Source organism: Mchenga conophoros, linkage group LG20 (assembly GCF_057382185.1).
Source record: "Mchenga conophoros isolate Kocher_MC1m ecotype Shallow Benthic linkage group LG20, M_conophoros_male_GT1.1, whole genome shotgun sequence".
NCBI classification, from domain to species: Eukaryota; Metazoa; Chordata; class Actinopteri; order Cichliformes; family Cichlidae; genus Mchenga; species Mchenga conophoros.
The window spans coordinates 29859596-29879734 of NC_140545.1; the positions used below are offsets into that span (position 1 = coordinate 29859596).

At 40.8% G+C, this 20139-nt stretch overlaps 1 protein-coding gene across 1 annotated transcript in view; it reads left to right on the forward strand.

Annotated features, from left to right (window-relative positions):
- LOC146551078 (natural resistance-associated macrophage protein 2-like) overlaps positions 1-20139 on the forward strand; it is a 47477-nt gene that overhangs the window by 10141 nt on the left and 17197 nt on the right. The window contains exons 3-11 of the mRNA XM_085260843.1: positions 11165-11319; positions 11410-11532; positions 15362-15481; positions 16755-16861; positions 16989-17059; positions 17143-17210; positions 18424-18579; positions 18666-18824; positions 18931-19017. Coding sequence (XP_085116969.1) covers positions 11165-11319; positions 11410-11532; positions 15362-15481; positions 16755-16861; positions 16989-17059; positions 17143-17210; positions 18424-18579; positions 18666-18824; positions 18931-19017 — 1046 coding nt within the window. The remainder of the gene's footprint in view (positions 1-11164; positions 11320-11409; positions 11533-15361; positions 15482-16754; positions 16862-16988; positions 17060-17142; positions 17211-18423; positions 18580-18665; positions 18825-18930; positions 19018-20139) is intronic.

Genomic DNA, 20139 nt, shown 5'->3' on the forward strand with positions numbered 1-20139 from the left:
TTTGTAAAGAATTTATTCGTAAATCAGGGTGGAAAATAAGTATTTGGTCACCTCAAACAAGGAAAATCTCTGGCTCTCACAGACCTGTAACGTCTTCTGTAAGAAGCTTTTCTGTCCCCCACTCGTTACCTGTATGAATGGCACCTGTTTGAACTCATCATCTGTATAAAAGACACCTGTCCACAGCCTCAAACAGTCAGACTCCAAACTCCGCCATGGCCAAGACCAAAGAGCTTTCGAAGGACACCAGGAAAAGTATTGTAGACCTGCACCAGACTGGGAAGAGTGAATCTACAATAGGCAAGCAGCTTGGTGTGAAAAAATCAACTGTGGGAGCAATCATCAGAAAATGGAAGACATACAAGACCACTGATAATCTCCCTCGATCTGGGGCTCCACGCAAGATCTCATCCCGTGGGGTCAAAATGATCATGAGAACGGTGAGCAAAGATCCCAGAACCACACGGGGGGACCTGGTGAATGACCTGCAGAGAGCTGGGACCAAAGTAACAAAGGTCACCATCAGTAACACACTACAACGGCAGGGAATCAAATCCCGCAGTGCCAGACGTGTTCCGCTGCTGAAGCCAGTGCATGTCCAGGCCCGTCTGAAGTTTGCCAGAGAGCACATGGATGATACAGCAGAGGATTGGGAGAATGTCATGTGGTCAGATGAAACCAAAGTAGAACTTTTTGGTATAAACTCAACTCGTCATGTTTGGAGGACGAAGAATACTGAGTTGCATCCCAAGAACACCATACCTACTGTGAAGCATGGGGGTGGAAACATCATGCTATGGGGCTGTTTTTCTGCCAAGGGGACAGGACGACTGATCCGTGTTAAGGACAGAATGAATGGGGCCATGTATCGTGAGATTTTGAGCCAAAACCTCCTTCCATCAGTGAGAACTTTGAAGATGAAACGAGGCTGGGTCTTCCAACATGACAATGATCCAAAACACACCGCCCGGGCAACAAAGGAGTGGCTCCGTAAGAAGCATTTGAAAGTCCTGGAGTGGCCTAGCCAGTCTCCAGACCTCAACCCCATAGAAAATCTGTGGCGGGAGTTGAAAGTCCGTGTTGCTCGGCGACAGCCCCAAAATATCACTGCTCTCGAGAAGATCTGCATGGAGGAATGGGCCAAAATACCAGCTACTGTGTGTGCAAACCTGGTAAAGACCTATAGTAAACGTTTGACCTCTGTTATTGCCAACAAAGGTTATGTTACAAAGTATTGAGTTGTATTTTTGTTATTGACCAAATACTTATTTTCCACCCTGATAAATTCTTTACAAATCCTACCATGTGACTTCATGGATTTTTCTTTCACATTCTGTCTCTCACAGTTGAAGTGTACCTCTGGTGCAAATTACTGACCTTTGTCATCATTTTAGGTGGGGGAACTTGCACAATCGGTGGCTGACTAAATACTTTTTTGCCCCACTGTACCTTCCCTCTTCCGTATGAGATCTGGGATAGGCTCAAACACTCCTGAATAAGCTTAGGAAAAAGGGATGGATGCCTGTATTAGACCAGTGATTCCCATAGACTGTATATAAAGATGGACATAGCCACTGTGACAGTGGTTAGTGACATCTTGTTATGAAGCACGGAGCTTAACATGTCTGCCGTCTGTCATATTTTGAAAAAAGGCGTAACAAGCAAGGGCGGGGTGGATCTGACAGCCTGACAGGTTTATCCTCCTTCCTGACTTGAAGAGTGGCCACATATTTTCTAAATACCTTTTAAACAAACAACTGAACACATAAAGTCACCAGTAAAGTATTTACTGAGGCCTGTTTTCCCCACAGGCATCTATACAACTTAAAGGCTTTTTGCACCCTGCTGGACAAAAGAATACATGTTTAAGGCGCCTTCAGATTAGCTTTTTACCCTTTTTTTTTTAACTTTATCTTCGATACTTTGCACACACTCAGTCCCCAGTCCTTTGTGCTGCTCCCAGATGGTGGGAATTATAAGACTGTACCAAATCAACAACCCCGACTGACAGCAGGAAGGAAATATGATCACTTTTTTCCTGTGGCACAGACCGCAACTAAACACCGGTGCAGACGACCGTCCACCTAAAGAAGAGAGGGAGTTGGTACAGACCAAAGTGACAGCTCCCTGTCTTCTGGCTCCAGCTGGACTGAGGATGTCAACAGCTGGTTAAAGTTAGCACGATCCCAGGCTAAAGAGACAAACTGCAAACCAAATGTGTGCTCTGAGAGACACCTGGTCTGCTCAGTGTCTCGTGAGGCCATGAAGGCAGGACGTACACCGGTTGAGTGGGGACACTTGTTAGATGTCAGGCTAGATCTGTCAGCGCAGAGGTGTGCGCACTTTAAAGACGTGAATTAAAACAGTGCTGAATTATGCTAAATATATGCTAGACATAGTAGAGAATAACCGGTCCTTGTTTTAAAAACAAGATTTTTTTTTTTAAGGAAAAAGTTGAAAACTTCTGTTTTCTTTACAATTGGAGAAAATTTGTTACAGTTTATAACTAAAAGTTTGTTTGCAAACTCAAGTGGAGCGTCCACAGTTGAAGTAGACTTAAATCATATATGATGGTCTATGGACCAGTTCTGGCCCTGGGGCAGTTTTTCGCCCATGATCTCCATGTTAAAAGAAGAAGGCGGCCGTGAACCGAGGATATATCAGCAGACGTACGTTTTTTATTTGTTTTTGTAAAGGTGTGCCTTGAAATTTTGGCTTGCCCTTTGGTGTGCCCTGGGCAAGAACATTTTGAGAAAACTGCTGGATTGAAAGTCTTTAAAAAGTACAAAACAATAAAGAAGACGTTGCGATGTGATCAAGAGCTCCTGAGCGGTGATTGTTGGTCACCTGCTGATTGAAGGTAAAGAGAGAAAAACCTGAATCTGAGTGTTTCTTCTGCTTGACTCAGAGAAGTTCCTCAGGCCGTGAAACGCTGCACTGCATTTGTAGTTAATGCACTTCTCAAAGGGCATTTCCACTCATAAACATATATTGGCTGTTGCTTATTTTGGGCTGGACAGTATTGCTTAAAATGCCATCAGGATAGATGTCTAAATATCATTCAATATAAATATTTACAATGATAAATGTCAGCATGTTGTTGATTTTTTTCCTGGCAGTTTCCTGCCGAGGATTAGGCTGATGCTGGTCGACTCATGGGGATCGGTAATGTTCCACTCGCTGCTGTTATAGGATGTGAAATAGTCTCAGTTTATGCTGTTCTGATGTTTGTCACATTGGAAAAAGCCCCGAAAAACCTCTCCTGAAGTAATGACAAGTTCTTATGAATTATAAGCTTAAAATTGATCAGCTCTTTGCTGAATATTTGAGTTTTTGTTCTTATTTTATTTATTTTAAATTATGATAATGATTTTATAACTTTTCTCTTGGATGTTTGAGCTTCACTGTGTATAAGGATTCAGGCAGAAAACTCAGGATCTTCTGCCGAAAGCTTTTCTGAGCTCAAACAAAATTTTACTTTAAGCTGCAAAGCTGTGAGCAGGATTTATGTCATGGCTGGTCTTGGAAGTCACTCCTGGTCCAACGGGCAACTTAAACTGGGTTAATGTGTTTTAGAAGCATTAAGACACTTTAACTTTACACAATGTTCTTGATATGAAGAAGAACAAGTTCTGAATGTATTCGTGCTCAGCCATAATTGCAGCTCGTCTGCTCAGATAAGACTGATGCAGCTCATGTTCCTGATAGCAGAGACATTGCTGGCTCAGATTAAGAGACTAAAACAGGAGAAACCTGCTGTAAACAAAAGCCTTCACATGACCTGGACCCCTGAAGGCTTCAAAAAACAGGAGGAACAGGGAGGAGGCATAACCCATCACGTGTTCTGGCTGAAAAGTGAAAAGGCGGAAAGTCATTTTGCTAGAAAGTTGAAAATAGTTCTACAAAAAAAAGGGCAGCAGACTAAGAAGTAAATGTCAGAACGGATTATTTTATCAGGGGTTTTATCATTTTTATTGCTTAATTGATGAAAGGATGTTATTAAACAACTAGAAAGCCCAGGATGGATATCCAGCAGACGGTGACGTGTCCAACATCAGTTAAAGTTGGATTTTCAACCAAGACCAGACATTTAGAAAAGACAGTCAGTTAGCCATATTTTTTTAATATTAAAAACTTCTTTACACCACTGCGTTCTCTCTACATGTGAAGCATTGTCTCATGGAGTGTTGCATGATGAGCTTATTTGTTTAAGCCTCTAAACCTACCGTTTCCACCTGCTAAGTCAACACAGTGATGCACTGTAACTCTGACGCCTCTGAGCAAGAGATGCCCGTCCTTTTTTTTTTTTTTTTTTTTTTTTTTATTAATATTTTTGGATGGACAGAAACATTAATAAATAAATATACAACTGCAATAATCATACTGTCAGTTCTCTGTCCATTTCTAAACAAACAAACAAACTAAGACAAGCAAACAAACAACACACAAAAAAAAAAAAAAAAAAAAAAAAAAAAAAAAAAAAATTACATAAATAAATAAATAAATAAAACCCAGGAGAAACAAAATAATACACCGCCTCCTGGAGAACATCAGCAAAAACAAAAACGAATAAGGGTAAAACCCCCTGGTGCAAAAAAAAAAAAAAAAAAAAAAAAAAAAGACAACAACCAAAATACCAATGACACATGAAATATCCCTCTAAGAGACCATTTATCATAATGTCTAAGAGACATTGTCAATGTACCGCAAAAAGGGACCCCAGACCTGCTCAAAAATATCTTCTCTTCCCTTCATTCTATACATAACCCGTTCATATGATGCCATCCTAGACATTTGTTCGGTCCATTCCTTGAAAGAACAGGGGCTGGATGACTTCCAATGCCTAAGAATTACCCTGCAACCAGTTATAAAAGCCAGACGCATCCACAATCTCTGTTTTTTTGAGAGAGTGTTATCGTCAGGTAGTAGGCCCAGGACGCATATAGCTGGAGATTTAGAAAGATTAAGTTTAAAAATATCATTCACCAAGTTGATGATCCCATCCCACAAATAATCGTTTTTCCGACATGTATACAACATATGAACTAGAGTCCCGACTTCCTGCTGACATTTCCAACAAATGTCCTTATCTGCGAGCTTCAACCTGACTAATTTACTGGGTGTCCAATAGTTTCTGTGAAGCAACTTGTACTGGATAAGTTGAGACTGTGTTTCAGGTGAGCAGACATACCATGATGAGATCAGCATCTTCCAACTGTCCTCTGAGATCTGGATACCCAGATCTTTCTCCCAACACCGCCTCAGTCCCCCCAAACTGGGAGCGTGTGCCTCTCTGAAGCTCCCATAAAATTTAGATGCCCTGATTCTGTTATTGTCAGGGGTTGCAAACATCTTCTGAACACTAGATGGAGGGTCTAGATTATTTTTCAAAATGGCTTTAATACAATGTCTTATTTGAAAAAACCTCCAAATTTCCCTTGGATCCAAATTGAATTCTCGTCTGATTTCTGCAAACGATTTCATGCCAGTCTGCCCAAATAGGTCCCCCATCTGATTAATACCTGTCCTAGCCCAGGCCTCCCACCAGACCGGTTTCTTACCTATTAATACTTTCTTATTATACCAAATAGAGGCTCTAGCGGTGAGATAAGGGCTGCTGTTGGTATATTGGTGAGCTCTAAGCCAGGTCTCTTGCATGAAAGACAGTACTGGATCTTTAAACGGTACTGGCCTTCCCTTCTGAGTAAGGAAGGCCTCTAAAGACGAAGGGGCCACAAGACTTTCCTCAATCCCAACCCATGATGGCTTATCAGTAGAGGAATTATGTATCTTAACTAACTGAGAGAGGGAGAAAGCATAATGATACCAGACCATCTTAGACAATGCCAACCCACCACTCTCTTTAGCAGCATATAATTTAGACCGATTGAACAATGGCTTTTTACCTGCCCACACAAAACCCTCTACACATGTATTATAAAGCTTTAGCAAATTATGTGGGACTGCTATCGGTAACATGTGAAGAAAGTACTGAAGTTTAGGGGCAATAATCATCTTCACCAAATTAATTCTGCCCAAAAGGGACAGATTTATTTTAACCCAATTCTGCAACAGCGAACGGATGTTTTGAATCACTGGGGAAATATTTACTTTCATTATGTTGTCTAAACCAGGGGTCAATTTAATCCCCAAATAAGTCAGACCCTCGGGCATCCACTTGAAATGCCATGAACTCCTCATAACAGGCGGACACAATTTAGAAATAGGCATAGCTTCAGACTTAGACCAATTTATAGTGTATCCAGAGATTACAGAGAAAGAATCAATAATTGAGGAAATTGCAGGAACGGCCTGTTCTGGGTTAGTTGAAATCAGTAAAATATCATCTGCATACAAAAAAGTTTTATGTTCTTCTTGACCCAAATCCACCCCTCTAATTTTCTTACATTCACGTAAAGCTATGGCTAAAGGCTCCAAAAACAGAGCAAAAATGAGAGGTGATAAGGGTGAACCTTGTCTAGTACCCCGACTTAACGAAAATGAGGGTGACATTATCCCATTGGTAATAACTGTAGCCATTGGATCTGTGTATACCACCTGAATCCACTGCCTAAAAAAGGGACCGAAACCAAATCTCTTCAAGGTATGAAACAGAAAAGGATACTCAACTTTATCAAAAGCTTTCTCTGCGTCCAAAGAGAAGGCAACGACAGGGTCTAGCTTAGTCCTGCTCTTCCAGAGTATATGCAATATCCTACGTAGATTATCCGCAGAGCTTCTATTTTTCACAAAACCGACCTGATCCCTATGCACCAAATACGGAAGAACTTTTTCAAGCCTAAAAGCTAATATCTTAGAAATAATTTTTTCATCCACATTAATTAATGAAATTGGGCGATAATTCCCACAATGCTGTGGGTCTTTCCCTTTTTTTTGTAATAACGTGATCACTGCCGATCGCATACTAAACGGTAGTCTCCCTCTTTGAAACGCATCTTGATATACCGACAATAGTCTTGGAGCTAGTTCGTCCACAAACACCTTATAAAAATCTGATGGAAATCCATCATTACCTGGAGATTTACCCACTCTAAGGCTGCCGATTGCCTGCTTAACTTCAATTAATGTAATCTTACCTTCTAATATACTTCTTTGATCTTCCGACAGGCTGGGAATTTTAATAGAAGAGAAGAAATCTGACAGCCTCTGTTCCTCCACCAGTCCATTAGAAGTGTACAGCTCCTGATAATATTTAGTAAAAATATCATTTATTTCTTTTTTACTAGTAGTCAACTTATTATTATTACTAGGATCAAAAATAGATGGTATAAGGTTACTAGATTTTATCTGCTTAACCCTGTGTGCCAACATTTTACCTGTTCTCTCCCCTTGTTCAAAGTACTTCTGATTTAGACAAAACATTGCATATTCCACTTTTTTCTCCAATATGCTATTCATCTCAAATTTAAATTTAATTAATTTGTTCCATAAGTCCCTCTCTGGGAGCAACATATGTTGTTTTTCAAGCTCCTTGATATCCTGTTCCAACTTCATCAGCTTATCCCTCTCAGCTTTTTTAATCAAGGAGCAATATTGAATAAGGCGCCCCCTCAAATAGGCCTTAAAGGCATCCCAGGTCATTCCAACGTCGTCAATAGAGCCCTCATTGTACAACCAAAACTCCTTTATCATTTCCCTTATACATTCGCAATGACCCTTATTCTTCAGTATTAAGTTATTCAAGCGCCACCTAGGTGACGGTTTAATATTATCAGTGTCAGTAAGAACAAGGTCAATGGGAGCATGATCCGATATAGCAATGTTACCAATAGAGGACCCAATAGTTTGACTTGCCAAAGAACGGGACACCAAAAAGTAATCTATCCTGGAGTAGGTTGAGTGAGGATGCGAAAAAAAGGTATAATCTCTTTCTTGAGGATGAAGAAGTCTCCATATATCTACTAGACTCAGTTCCTCTGACATCACGTCCACCGCAGCGTTTGTTGGGTCCTTGCTTAGTCCAGTACAAGAAGATTTATCCAATAAGACATCCCTGACCCGGTTAAAATCTCCCCCAATTACAATGTGTGTGTTACCTATAGTCCGCACCATGTTACAGACTTCATGAAAAAATTGTGGCTGAGGAGAATTAGGAGCATATATATTGACCAATGTCATTTTCCGCCCCTGTAAACATGCATCCAAAACCACCCATCTACCCTCCTGATCTGTATAATGCTTAAAGACCTGAAAATCCAAGTTTCTTCTAATCAATATGACCACCCCTCTTTTTCTAGCCGAAAATGCACTAAAATAAACTTGCGCCACCCAGTCTCTTTTAAGCTTTAATGATTCGGCCTCATCAAGATGGGTCTCCTGAATCAGGGCTATATCAGTCTTTTTCTGTTTCAGATATGTGAGGATTTTCTTCCTTTTAATAACATTATGACAACCCGCTATATTCCACGACACAATTTTACATAACTCCATAACACCATGTGAGCCGAATTATTATACAAATTTATCCAGAGGAATATCCCATTTACCCATATAACAACTCTTAGAGCCAGTAACATGAGACAACCCAATGATCCAAAAATTAGGTCTATACAGGACAGTTGGTACCATACCATCAAAACCAACAACAAAACCAAACACGAGAAAAGAGAAAAAAAAAAAAAAAAAAAAAAAAAAAAACCAAACAAAAAAAACAAAAGAACATGAAAACATAAAAAATCGCAGGTCCGTGGCACTCAAAAAAAATTCCCAGATGGTGTCCCTCCTTACGTCTCCCCCCCCCTCAGAAGTAAACCAACCCATAGCTTATCAAATCCTCTTAATCTACATCACCCGGAATGTTAACCAAATCCAGGCCGCTTAGAAATTGCTTAGCCTCAGCTGGGTTGGAAAACTGATGATACTGGTTATCCACTGAAAAAGTCATAACAGCCGGAAAACGAAGAGAATAGCCAATCTTGTACTGTTGCAACAAGCGGCGCACCTCATCAAACTTCCTGCGTTTTTCTTGTACCTCCTGAGCGTAATCCTGGAAAAAAAGAACTCTCATGCCTTTCCAAACGATCTGCCCCTTTTTTCTGGCAGCCGCCAGCACGGACATCTTGGCTTTATCCCGTAGGAAGCGAACAATAATGTGTCTCGGTCTGGAGTCCGCAGTGGGCTTCGGAAAAGCTGGCCCCACTCGATGGATTCTATCTATTTCGTAGTAATCTCCCATCTCAATGTCCAGAGCTTCAGACAGCAGATTCTTCACGTAATCCTCAATATTACTGCCTTCGGATCCTTCTCTAATACCCGATATTCTAATATTCTGGCGCCGTGAGGAACCCTCAAGCGCCGTTACTTTTTCCTGCAGCCGCTGGTTCTGTATCTTCAAGATCTTACATATTGAGCTGGCTTTAGCCTCTTCGTCCTCCAATCGAGAAATTCTTGTCTCTGTTTCATCCACTCTCACACCCAAACTGTTCACAGCTTCCTTGAGAGACTCGATACCACCTTTCACCGCCGTCATGTCTTGTGCTACCTGCTCAAGCAGAGATCTTATAGAAGTCAGCTCGGCCGCCACACCATCTTGGGAAGGACACCTGGCATCGACTCCATCAGGTGTCTCCGCCATAGTAGTTAGTGAAGTAGCCTGAGTGTTGTGTGTTTTTCCTCGCGGCATAATCGAATCGTTGCGTAAAACGTAATGATTCTTCTGACTCCTTCCACTGAATTTACCAGGGCAGATCCCAAATAAGACAAATAACCAGCTCTGACCTATTTTTAACGAGGTTTCGGGGGAAGAGGAGTGCGCGTCTCCAACTTAAGCTGCCATCTTGGGCGGGCGTACCACGTGACTCAGAGATGCCCGTCCTTAAAGCTTGGAGAAGTGTGGCACTTTCCAAGCAGATTTAGACACACGTAATTTATTCTTTGTCTTTTCGTTGACCTTAAAACCTTTTAACCATAACTTGATGTTGTCTAATAAAATATTCTTCAACAAGTTTTCGCTGTTTGGGATGAGCTGTGTGGAGATCTGCACGCGGACAGTGGAAACGTAGACCTGAGCCTAAACTAAAGACTCTAATGTTGACTTTCCAGCTCATAAAGTCATGTTTTTAAAGGATTTTAAATAAGTGTTTGCTGGGTGTGAGATTACTGTTTAAAGCAGAGTATTTTTTATTGTATCTTCAGTTATGTGTTTGGGGCCCTGTAATCTCAGCAGACACATGGTTATAGTTAATAGATGTTTGGATGGACGATAGACTTTATCTGTTTAAAGGATAGGATTTACAGAAAACGCAGAGGAAACAGAATAAAAGAAAGGAGACAAAACACACATCTGACTGAACGTGGCAGCATTATTACCTGCACCTCTGACAGCAGTTAAACTTTGGTTTATATGAAAGTTTAAAACAAAACTGCATTCTCAACAAGCTAAAAGATAAACATGGAACTAGGGCTGTTCGATATAACGATGTATATCGATGACGATATAAAAACATCTATCGTTTCATCTTACGCTATCGTTTGTTTCGTGGTGTCGCAAAATAAACTGTTTGCGGCAATATTTTTTTCATCGTTCTGATGGTCACTGTAGTGGCTATATTAATTTCTTAAAGTTCTCTCTTTGTCTTATATTTAATATAACCACACTACTGACGGACAAGCGCCTTTTTTATGCGTTGTCGTTAGCAACAGCGACGGTAACACCTTCGCGTGTCCGCTTGTTTATGTTCCACATAAACCTTTCACAATAAAGCTCAAGATCCTGTTGAGACCTTTCAAAATAAACTGAATCACGTGAAAGAGCAGATTATTTATGGATGAGAATTTAAAAAAAAAAAGAGCCGCCAGGTGCTAAAAAATAAACTTTAGACTCAAACGTTAGAACAGGCTTTTCCGCAAGTCGAGCTGCCCGAGATTCACAGAATTTACAGAAAATTTAAAAATTTTGTGATTTATATCGTTATCGGACGATAGAATTCTTATATCGGGATATGAGATTTTGGTCATATCGCACAGCCCTACCTGGAACACATTATGTTATTATACTATAAGCTTCGCATTTTTATGTATATATCAGTTGTTTTCCTACCCGTCTGCCTGCCTAACATGCTGTTTGTGTGTTGTTGACCTGTGTAAAGTTCACTTTTCTACTTTCTTACGATGCTTTTGTCATTATGTTGGTGTTAAATTTCAGCGGATGACGTGGTTGAAGAGAAAGGGGTGATCCAGACCACATACACTCACAGAGTACACTCCACACCCTCGGTCTTCCTCCAGAATCACAATGATGAGCCTGTTTCCAGCACTTACCTTGATGAGAAAGTCCCTGTCCCTGAGGAGGACGGCGAGGTAAATCAACCCTGGATTACATATGCAAACCTGAGTTAAATCAAGATTTGATGTTATTAGTGGTGCAACTTTTGTTTCCCTCTGCCACAGAGGTGGATAAGTCTCCGCAAGCTCTGGGCCTTCACCGGCCCGGGGTTTCTGATGAGCATAGCCTACCTGGATCCAGGTAACATCGAGTCTGACCTGCAGTCAGGTGCCAAAGCTGGCTTCAAGGTAACTGAGATCATGCTTGGTTTGTGTTTTGGTTGATTAAGAGTTAGCTTATGTCAGAGAAAGTTAAACTGAAGTCATTTTTATTTGCAATTATGATAATTATTTGGTAATTAACTATTTTTCCACTATACTTCCCAAATTATTTTGTACAAGCAGCAGTTTTGTCCCCAAATATCTAAGTTATAACAACACAGGACCAAGAAAGGCAACAAATTCAAAAAACGTTGATTACTTGGTTACTAAAATTAAAAAGAAATGCAGCCTTAGCTAAAAAACAAAGTTAAACATATCTAATATTTACAGTGGGAACCTTTTGTTTTAAAATATCTGCTCATTTTAATTTTTTTGCCGGCAGCAAACTTCAATAAAGTTGAGACAGGGGCTGCTTCACCTCTTCTTCACACTCTGTTAGTGTTATTGAAAGCATGAGTTTCTATCATTTTGAAATAAAAAATATTTTCCTGTTCTTGCTTGAGGTAAAATTTGATTTGCTCAACAGTTTCTGGCCTTGTTTATTGTTTAGTCTTTTACTGTCTTCCAAATGTTTTCAGTGGGTAACAGGTCTGAGTGAGTGTACTGCAAATACAGACTGATGGGTCGCACGTCTTGCTTTTTTAAACTTGGCTATGTCACCATGGTAACCTATGCTGAACACATCAACTGGTCCAGAGCAGGTTACGTTCGGATTTCGGTTTAAATTTGTCTGAAAGTGCCACATTCACTAATTCTTTTCTCTAAATTTCTTTTTAACATTTAATCTGTTGAGAAGTACCTCACAAAGTTATACCAGCACCAACTGTGCGTCACATGTATGGATGAGGAATGTGCATAAATATGATTTTCAGCTTGGTCCTAATCAGATGCCCAGTGTTGGAGTTGTAGCAAACACAACATGCATTAGATTAAAAAAGAATCACTGTGTTTGTAGGCTGTTTATCACCAAGCTGATTTAGTCAATGAAATTCACTCCACACTCATCCGACAACTAAACCAAAGTGGTTTTCTCCATCATCGCGCTTTGGGCCAAGTCAGATTTTAAGTTTCTAACTTTGCAGCTGTCGTGTTAGAAATAAACAGCAGCACTGCAGTGAAAGCTTGAGTATTCACAATATTAGTTGCAGATTTATTTGCAGCACCAGTGGCATGTTTAACCTCTCATATTATTTATAAATTTCTATCTCCTGGTGTAGGCAGCAATGAAATAGGTAGCTCTCAATGACAACATTTTGTGCAGAAGAAGACTTTAATGACGTGCCGTGTTTCCACTTTTCTGTGAGCGTGCACAGTCTTTGTCTTTCCAAGCTAACACAAAGAATGTCTGGCTATATTGAACTTCCTTTCAAGAGCGTTAGCAAGCCCGTTTAGCGCTCAGACTCAGATTATGGAGCATTGCTGCTGGTAAATGTGCAGAACAGACAAAGCCTTTACCTAAATCATCATGTGTTGCTCTGCAACCTGTAGATACCTTTCAGCATTAATGGTTGCTCCGGTTATGTCATTTGTTCTTTTGCATTTCAGCAATATTTCTTGAAAGACAAGTCCGACTTTGAAATTCACCAGTCCCACAGCACTGCAGGTCAAAGTTTAACAAAAGTGTCCTTTGCCCTTAAACAGGTGGAAACATTCCTGAACTTCGGAGTCGCATCATTTAAACTGAGTGAATGTTTACTGAGACTGGTGTAAGAGTGACCGGGCCCTAAGCCTTAATCCTGACCGTCAGTCTTGAGGTATGCAGGGCTTTTAAAGGTTGTGAGCCTCAGCCAATCACAGCGACAAGGCTGCAGCACAGTCACAGAAAAGCAGTGCTCAAGAGTCTCGTAGCGGCTCAGTAATGTGAGGATTAATTATTGTTAATTAAGACAAAGTTAATCTGTTTAACATTTTTCAACAACAATAAAATTCACATTGCTTCTCATAAAATAACATAAAAAGCTTTGAATAAAACTAAATGCAACATAAGACTGTGTAAAAGCACATTAGAAAGAAATTGGTTCAAGAATTAATTGGTTTTAATAAAAGGCAGTGGCAAACAAAAAGTCTTCAGTCTTAGTTTACCAGAACACAGAGTTACTCCTGCTTTATGTGAGTTTGTTCCAGACATGTGGAGCAAAAAGCCTGAAAGCTGCTGCTTCTATGTTTAGTTTTATCTCTGAGGACAGAAAGCAGACCTGTACTGGGAGACCTGAGGGGTCAATACGCAGCAGACCAGACATGTAAAACATGCTGGCTTATAAACCGTTCTGTGCTTTATAAACCAGCAGCAGCAGTCTTTTCAAACAAACATTGAACACATGTGCTGAGAAGAAGTGTTAATTGATTTAATTCAGATAAGGCGATCAAAATATGTTTGTTTGACAGGAAAAAAAGAAAGAAAGACATAAACAGATTATATTCAGAGTTCTAAAATGAAATAAGAATATAGATGAAGAGTAAAGCATCATCTCCGTCATGGGGGAGGCAGAGGGAGTGCGAGACATAAGAATAAAACTGCATTTCCTTTATCGTTTTTAGGTTTTCCACCAAAGAAAGAAGTATGTCGCAACAGGGGAAGTAGAAGCAGATGGTAAAAAAGGGGTACGGGACTCGTGAAAGTTCACGTCAGGTTAATGTGGCCGCAAAACAACAGTCTCTTTTCACAGAAAACGCGCTCACACTGACTGAAAAGCAGAGGCGCTTCATAAAATGCAAAGGTTCCAGTTTTCTATATACGCAAATCTGTTTCTGTCAGAGGGCCACAACTTAAGATAAAGAAGTCAAGCTGGGCTTAGACGTACTTTATTTATCCCAAAGGTTGATAACTTGCTTTGTTACAGAAGATAAAACATTGACACAACCAGTAACAACATATAAAAATAGCTCAATAACAGACAGTAGTGCCAAAAAATAGAATTACTTTCAAGTAAAATACAGTTTACTATAATCTAAAAGAAATTTATATAAGCTGCATCGCTCCAAAAAGTAAGTGGGCCCTTGATCATCGGTGTAACACAAAGTCCGTTACACTTCAGGGCTATATTAGTGTGCAGTCAGGAACATAAACCACTGAATCAGTTTATGCTTCCTAACTGAAGTTTAACCGTTTTTGGGGTTTTTTTGAGCAGTGTAAAATGGCTCAATAAAATATAATAAAAGTGTAAAATGGCTCAATAACACACAATAAAACAAAAATAAAGCGGAAATTCTAAAAATAGGTGTGTCTGGGGCGGGAACAACAAAAGTAAATACAGGAAGCAGGTGCCGTGTTCTGGACTATCAGGGAACACGGAGAATTTAGGTTTGTTTCACAGCTAGCTGCCAGCCCGTACAGATCCTTGCACGTCTACCTTGCTGCATCTCTGGATACAAGACAAGCTTGCAATGTACCCATTGTAGTTGGTTCAGATCACGTTCACAGGATAAACAAACCGTTCTGAAGTTCGTGTGGAACCGTACCAAGACCCGAGGCGATCTCAGTACGGTTGTTTTGGTGTGCGATTGTTGTGTTCACATCTGCACAAACGAACCGCACCAAGAGGGAAAACAAACCAGTTTGATTTAAACTGATGAAACACGGCAGCTGTGAAAACAGCCTTAGACAAAAGATAAGAACCACTGATTCAAACAACCTCAAACTACACGTACTCGAGCAACAACTCGCTGGGTTTCAAGCTGATCGAAGGGCAAATAACAGACAGAACGACATACAGAGATTTCATAATTTACTGGTGGTGTTTTAAACCACTTCCTGGCTTCAGTTTCTTTTCAGATCTTAGGGCAGCTTCACAATCATGTTACCTATCAGCTCACAGGCTCTGATTAACTGTTCGGCTCTCTGCCCTCGTCCTTTCAGCTGCTCTGGGTGCTGCTGGGTGCCACCATCGTCGGCCTGCTGCTGCAGAGGCTGGCGGCTCGGCTAGGCGTGGTCACTGGGATGCACCTGGCTGAAGTCTGCAACCGCCAGTACCACACTGTGAGATACGTTGGCCGTTATTGTCCTATTTTCCGTTGTTGTTGTTGTTGTTGTTGCTGCTGCTTCTGCGCTCTCTCTTCTCATCACCGTTCTAAAACACGAGCAGGATGAAGTCTGACTGAGAGGCTGTGAGCAGAAGCAGTCTTAGTTTACTGAAACTGCCTCCTTGCATTACAAGCACTGCTGTTACAGTAGCTGTAATCCTTGGATTATGCGTCTCAAAACATTAAATCAAACCAGCGTGAGCCGGTGACACTTACAAAACAGTGACAGCATGAATTATTCATGTGGATATATTTTTAAATCCAGCTTATAAGAAATATTTGCATCTGTAAAACATGAAGAGAGAAAATAACTGTTACAAATGTGCCTCTGTTTGCTCTCTTTCTGTCCTCTCAGGCTACACTGCCCACTGTTGGAAACATTTTTTTAAGCTTCAGTAGGGAAACGTATGCAGAGCTGCATGAATGAATTGACTTCTTATCTTTGAATCTGTTAACTTTTCTGAGTTTACAGGACTAGTGACACAGTTGAAAATGCAAATGCTTTGACTGCCGGCTTGGTTTATTAATTGATTTATCGAATGATGAAAAGCTGAAAAGAAGTCCTGGAAAATTAATTTGTGCCTATAAGTCAAAGGTAAATTAAGGCTGTGTCCTCAAGCAGGAATGCATGAACACCTTCTGCCATCGTAAATTCACTTTATATGTTCTTGAAAAGGTTTAAGGCGCAACCTGTCCCAGATGGGATGGGAGAAGAGCGGGCAGAGAAGGCTTCTGTCCTACATCAAAGTCCTTGAATTGTGGTGTGACTGTGTATGATTGTTGCACCTCCACGTCGACATGCCTTAAACCAATAATTCTCATTGTGCAGCTTCAGCTTTTCTGTCCTCTGTTCCTCACACCTCGCTCACATTTTTGCAGAGAAGAGCTTAGACATAAAACTAGGCCTTCATTTATCCACGTGAGCAGCGTGACGGCAATGACCAACTGAAGCAGCAGAGGGCGAAAGGTCCTGACTTTTATTGTCAGGAGATTGCTGGATACTAATTCAATAAAAGTCCAGTAAATACGGCACCAATCATGCTGTTTAGTGCTTTACAGGTGATGGACAAGCTGATAAGACAGCTGAATTCCCAAACACTGTAAGAAGCAGTAGTTGTGCCACAGAGTAAAAATCTCCAACAATAAAAGGTTTCCTCACATGCCGGATGTGTTGCAAACTGAATTCTATGTCAGCTCAGACCTTTGTAAACACTGCCTGACTCTGATAGGTGCCTCGTATCATCCTGTGGGTGATGGTGGAGCTGGCGATCATCGGCTCAGACATGCAGGAGGTCATCGGCTGCGCCATCGCTTTCAACCTCCTCTCCTCTGGCAGGTGGTGTAAACAGACTAAGCATCAGTTTAACGGCCACTGGGACTCAGTCGCAGTTTGATGATTGCCATAAAATGAGTCGATTACTTCCTTGGCGATGATCTTTTCCGTTGTTTGTGTTTATCCACAGGATCCCCTTATGGGGGGGTGTCCTCATCACCATCACTGACACGTTTGTCTTCCTCTTCTTGGACAAGTACGGTAGGTTGGATTAATCACTTCCAAACTGTACGTCGGCATGTCAGCAATAAATGAAGCACGCCGCTTATTTTTTGTCTCTGCAGGTCTGAGAAAGCTGGAAGCCTTTTTTGGTTTCCTCATTACAATCATGGGGATCACATTTGGATATGAGGTATAAACACTTACACACGATTATCTGGAAATTAGTTGGGGGGGGGGGGGGTCTCTCAATCAGCGGGTCACAACATGTCAGTGGGGGAAAAGTAAGCAAAATATTTTTAATACTACCTGGAAGTCCCTGGATCCAAAATGATGTCCAAATCTCAACCGGATATTTTTTTAAGAATATCAAGACAATAGACCTCATTCAATAATATGTGTTCAGAAATGTTCTTACCCCTGTGCAATCACACTCATTCTCAACTTGTGCCCACTGTGTGAAATCTGCTTATTGCCACTCCTCCATTTCTCTGTATAAATAAACACACTAACTTGAGATGAAACTGAGAAAGTTAAAGTTGAAGTTGAGTGACCTTAAATCTACCCTCACTTCTGATTACAAGCTCTGGGTAGTGACTGAGAGAATGAGATGGTACAAGTGGTGGAAATGAGCTTTCTCCAAAGGGTGGTGGAGAGAGGGAAATCAGTCAGACTGAGAGTAGAGCCACTGCTGCCAACATCGAAAGGAGCCAGCTGAGGTGTTCCACACGTCCTTCCAGTAGGAGGTAGGAGGAAAGGCTCAGGACATGCGAGAGTGATTATGTCTCTCAGCTGGCTGGGAATGCCTCACTGTTCCCCTGGATGAGCTGGAGGACGTCCAGGCTTCTCTAGAAGAGGAATTGATGGATGGACTTTCGGCTTCCATCGATTATTAAAACAAGAAAATAGAGATATTTATCAAAATGATCATGATTATGATTTTTTGGCATAATCAGTAAGTCATAGTGGGAAATATTGTTTTGGTCAAATGTCACAACATCCCTGACACCTCGACAAGATCACAGACTCCAGGAAATACAGAGAAAGGCAGTAATCCCGTAGACAAGACAGAGGAATGGAAAGACAGGGAAACACTGGGAATACTAGGAACAGAAGAATGTGGGAAACTCAACAAAAGAGGAACCAAAGTTATATAAATACAAAAAAAAAACCACAACACATGAGCTTCAGGTTGTTAAGACTTCACTGAAAACCACAAATGTCGCATTGAAATCTTTTGATCACCGTGTTAAGATTTTTCCTCTAAACATCACATGAATGTTTGTACCAAGCTTGAAATGTGCCACCCAACAAAATCACCAAGTGTCTCTGGTCTCTTCAGGTTCGTCCTAATTTACATCTTCTAAATGTTTTGCTTTTGAAATCACTCTTTGCTTCCTTTTCAGTATGTAACAGTGGGTCCAGACCAAGGCCAGCTGCTGAAGGGGATGTTTGTGCCGTACTGCGAGGGCTGCGGACCCGTCCAGCTGACTCAGGCCGTCGGCATCGTGGGCGCCGTCATCATGCCTCACAACATTTACCTCCACTCTGCTCTCGTCAAGGTCAGACAGTAATGAAATCCCTGCTTAATCAGCTGTGTGAAACCTGCATTGGCATCGTCAGTGAGTTTCTAAATCTTCTCTCTCAGTCTCGAGAAGTAGATCGGTCAAACAAAAAAGAGGTAAAAGAGGCCAACAAATACTTCTTCATCGAGTCGACCGTCGCACTGTTTGTCTCTTTCCTCATCAATGTGTTTGTGGTGGCCGTCTTTGCTGAGGCTTTCTATCAGCGCACAAATGAAGAGGTGGTAAGTATCTCTGCAGCTGCTTTATGATCTAATAAAAGTTCAGAGTCGAGATGGAAATTCAGCAGTCTGTTTTGCTTTCCTCCCTCCCCCCATTTTCTTTTTTCAGTTCAATGTCTGTAATCAAACAGGCAGTCCGCATTTAGACCTGTTCCCTCTGAATAATGAAACTCTCAAGGTGGACATCTACAAAGGGGTAAGCTTTTATGTATGGGCTCAAAATGTGGTCATAAATATTTTGTACTTGTAAATCACTTTTGTATGTGTAAAAAGAATTTGTGTGTGTAAAAAAGATTTGTGTGTGGACCCCTGCAAGTTACAAGTACGAATTTTTTCTTCCTTTCATCTGATTGGTCAATGTCATGTCAATCACAAATGTAACAATCCAATCAGAGAACAGATGGGTTTGGCTGTTGGAGGGGCGCTTTTTTTTGAAACATGATAAGAAAAGTCTGTGACCATTTAAATGTATAACAAAACAAATATGTTTACAAATAAACAGGTAAAGATACTGTTGAATGCACGCCTCTCAGCATATTTGCTCATACCACATGTTTAAATTGAGTGCGATTATAAAGTAATAAGACTCAAACTACAGTGGTCCCTCGTTTATAGTGGTAGTTACGTTCTAAAAATAATCTGTGTGAAATCCGCGAAGTGGCTAACCTGATTTTTTTTTTTACAGTTATTATAGCTGTTTTAAGGCTGTAAAGCCACTCACTACACACTTTATACACTTTTCTCCGACAGGCTCGAACATTTCCACACTTTTCTCTGGTTTAAACACTCTAAAAGTTCAAACCTTCGTAGAAAAATAAGTCCAGTATTATAGAACGAAACGAAAGTCACCCGCGGTTGCCTTTGATGGTGCAAAACATTTCATCGAAATTTTTGTTTGTTGGAGAAAACTTACAAACATACAGTACCTCACTTCAGAGTCACATTGGTAGTGATCGAAGATTTAGGTAAATTTGACAAGGTGAACCAATGACTGTATAAAACATGGACGACGCGACAGCTCCCCAAGAATGAAGCCAAAACGTCTCTATCGCCCCCTGGTGTCTGGCTGCAGTATAGGTCATAAACCCCGCCTCCTCCATGTTAGCGGATAGGACCATTGACAGTCATTGAGGTGAATCAGAAATACTTTATTAATCCAGAAGGAAATGGTCTACAGCCAATCAGAATACAGAACACAATGTGCTGTTTAAAAAAAAAAAACAAAAAAAAAAAACATGCAAAATTGCATAAAAAAGATCTACAAAACAGCGAGACCACGAAAGGTGAACCGCGTTATAGCGAAGGACCACTGTATACC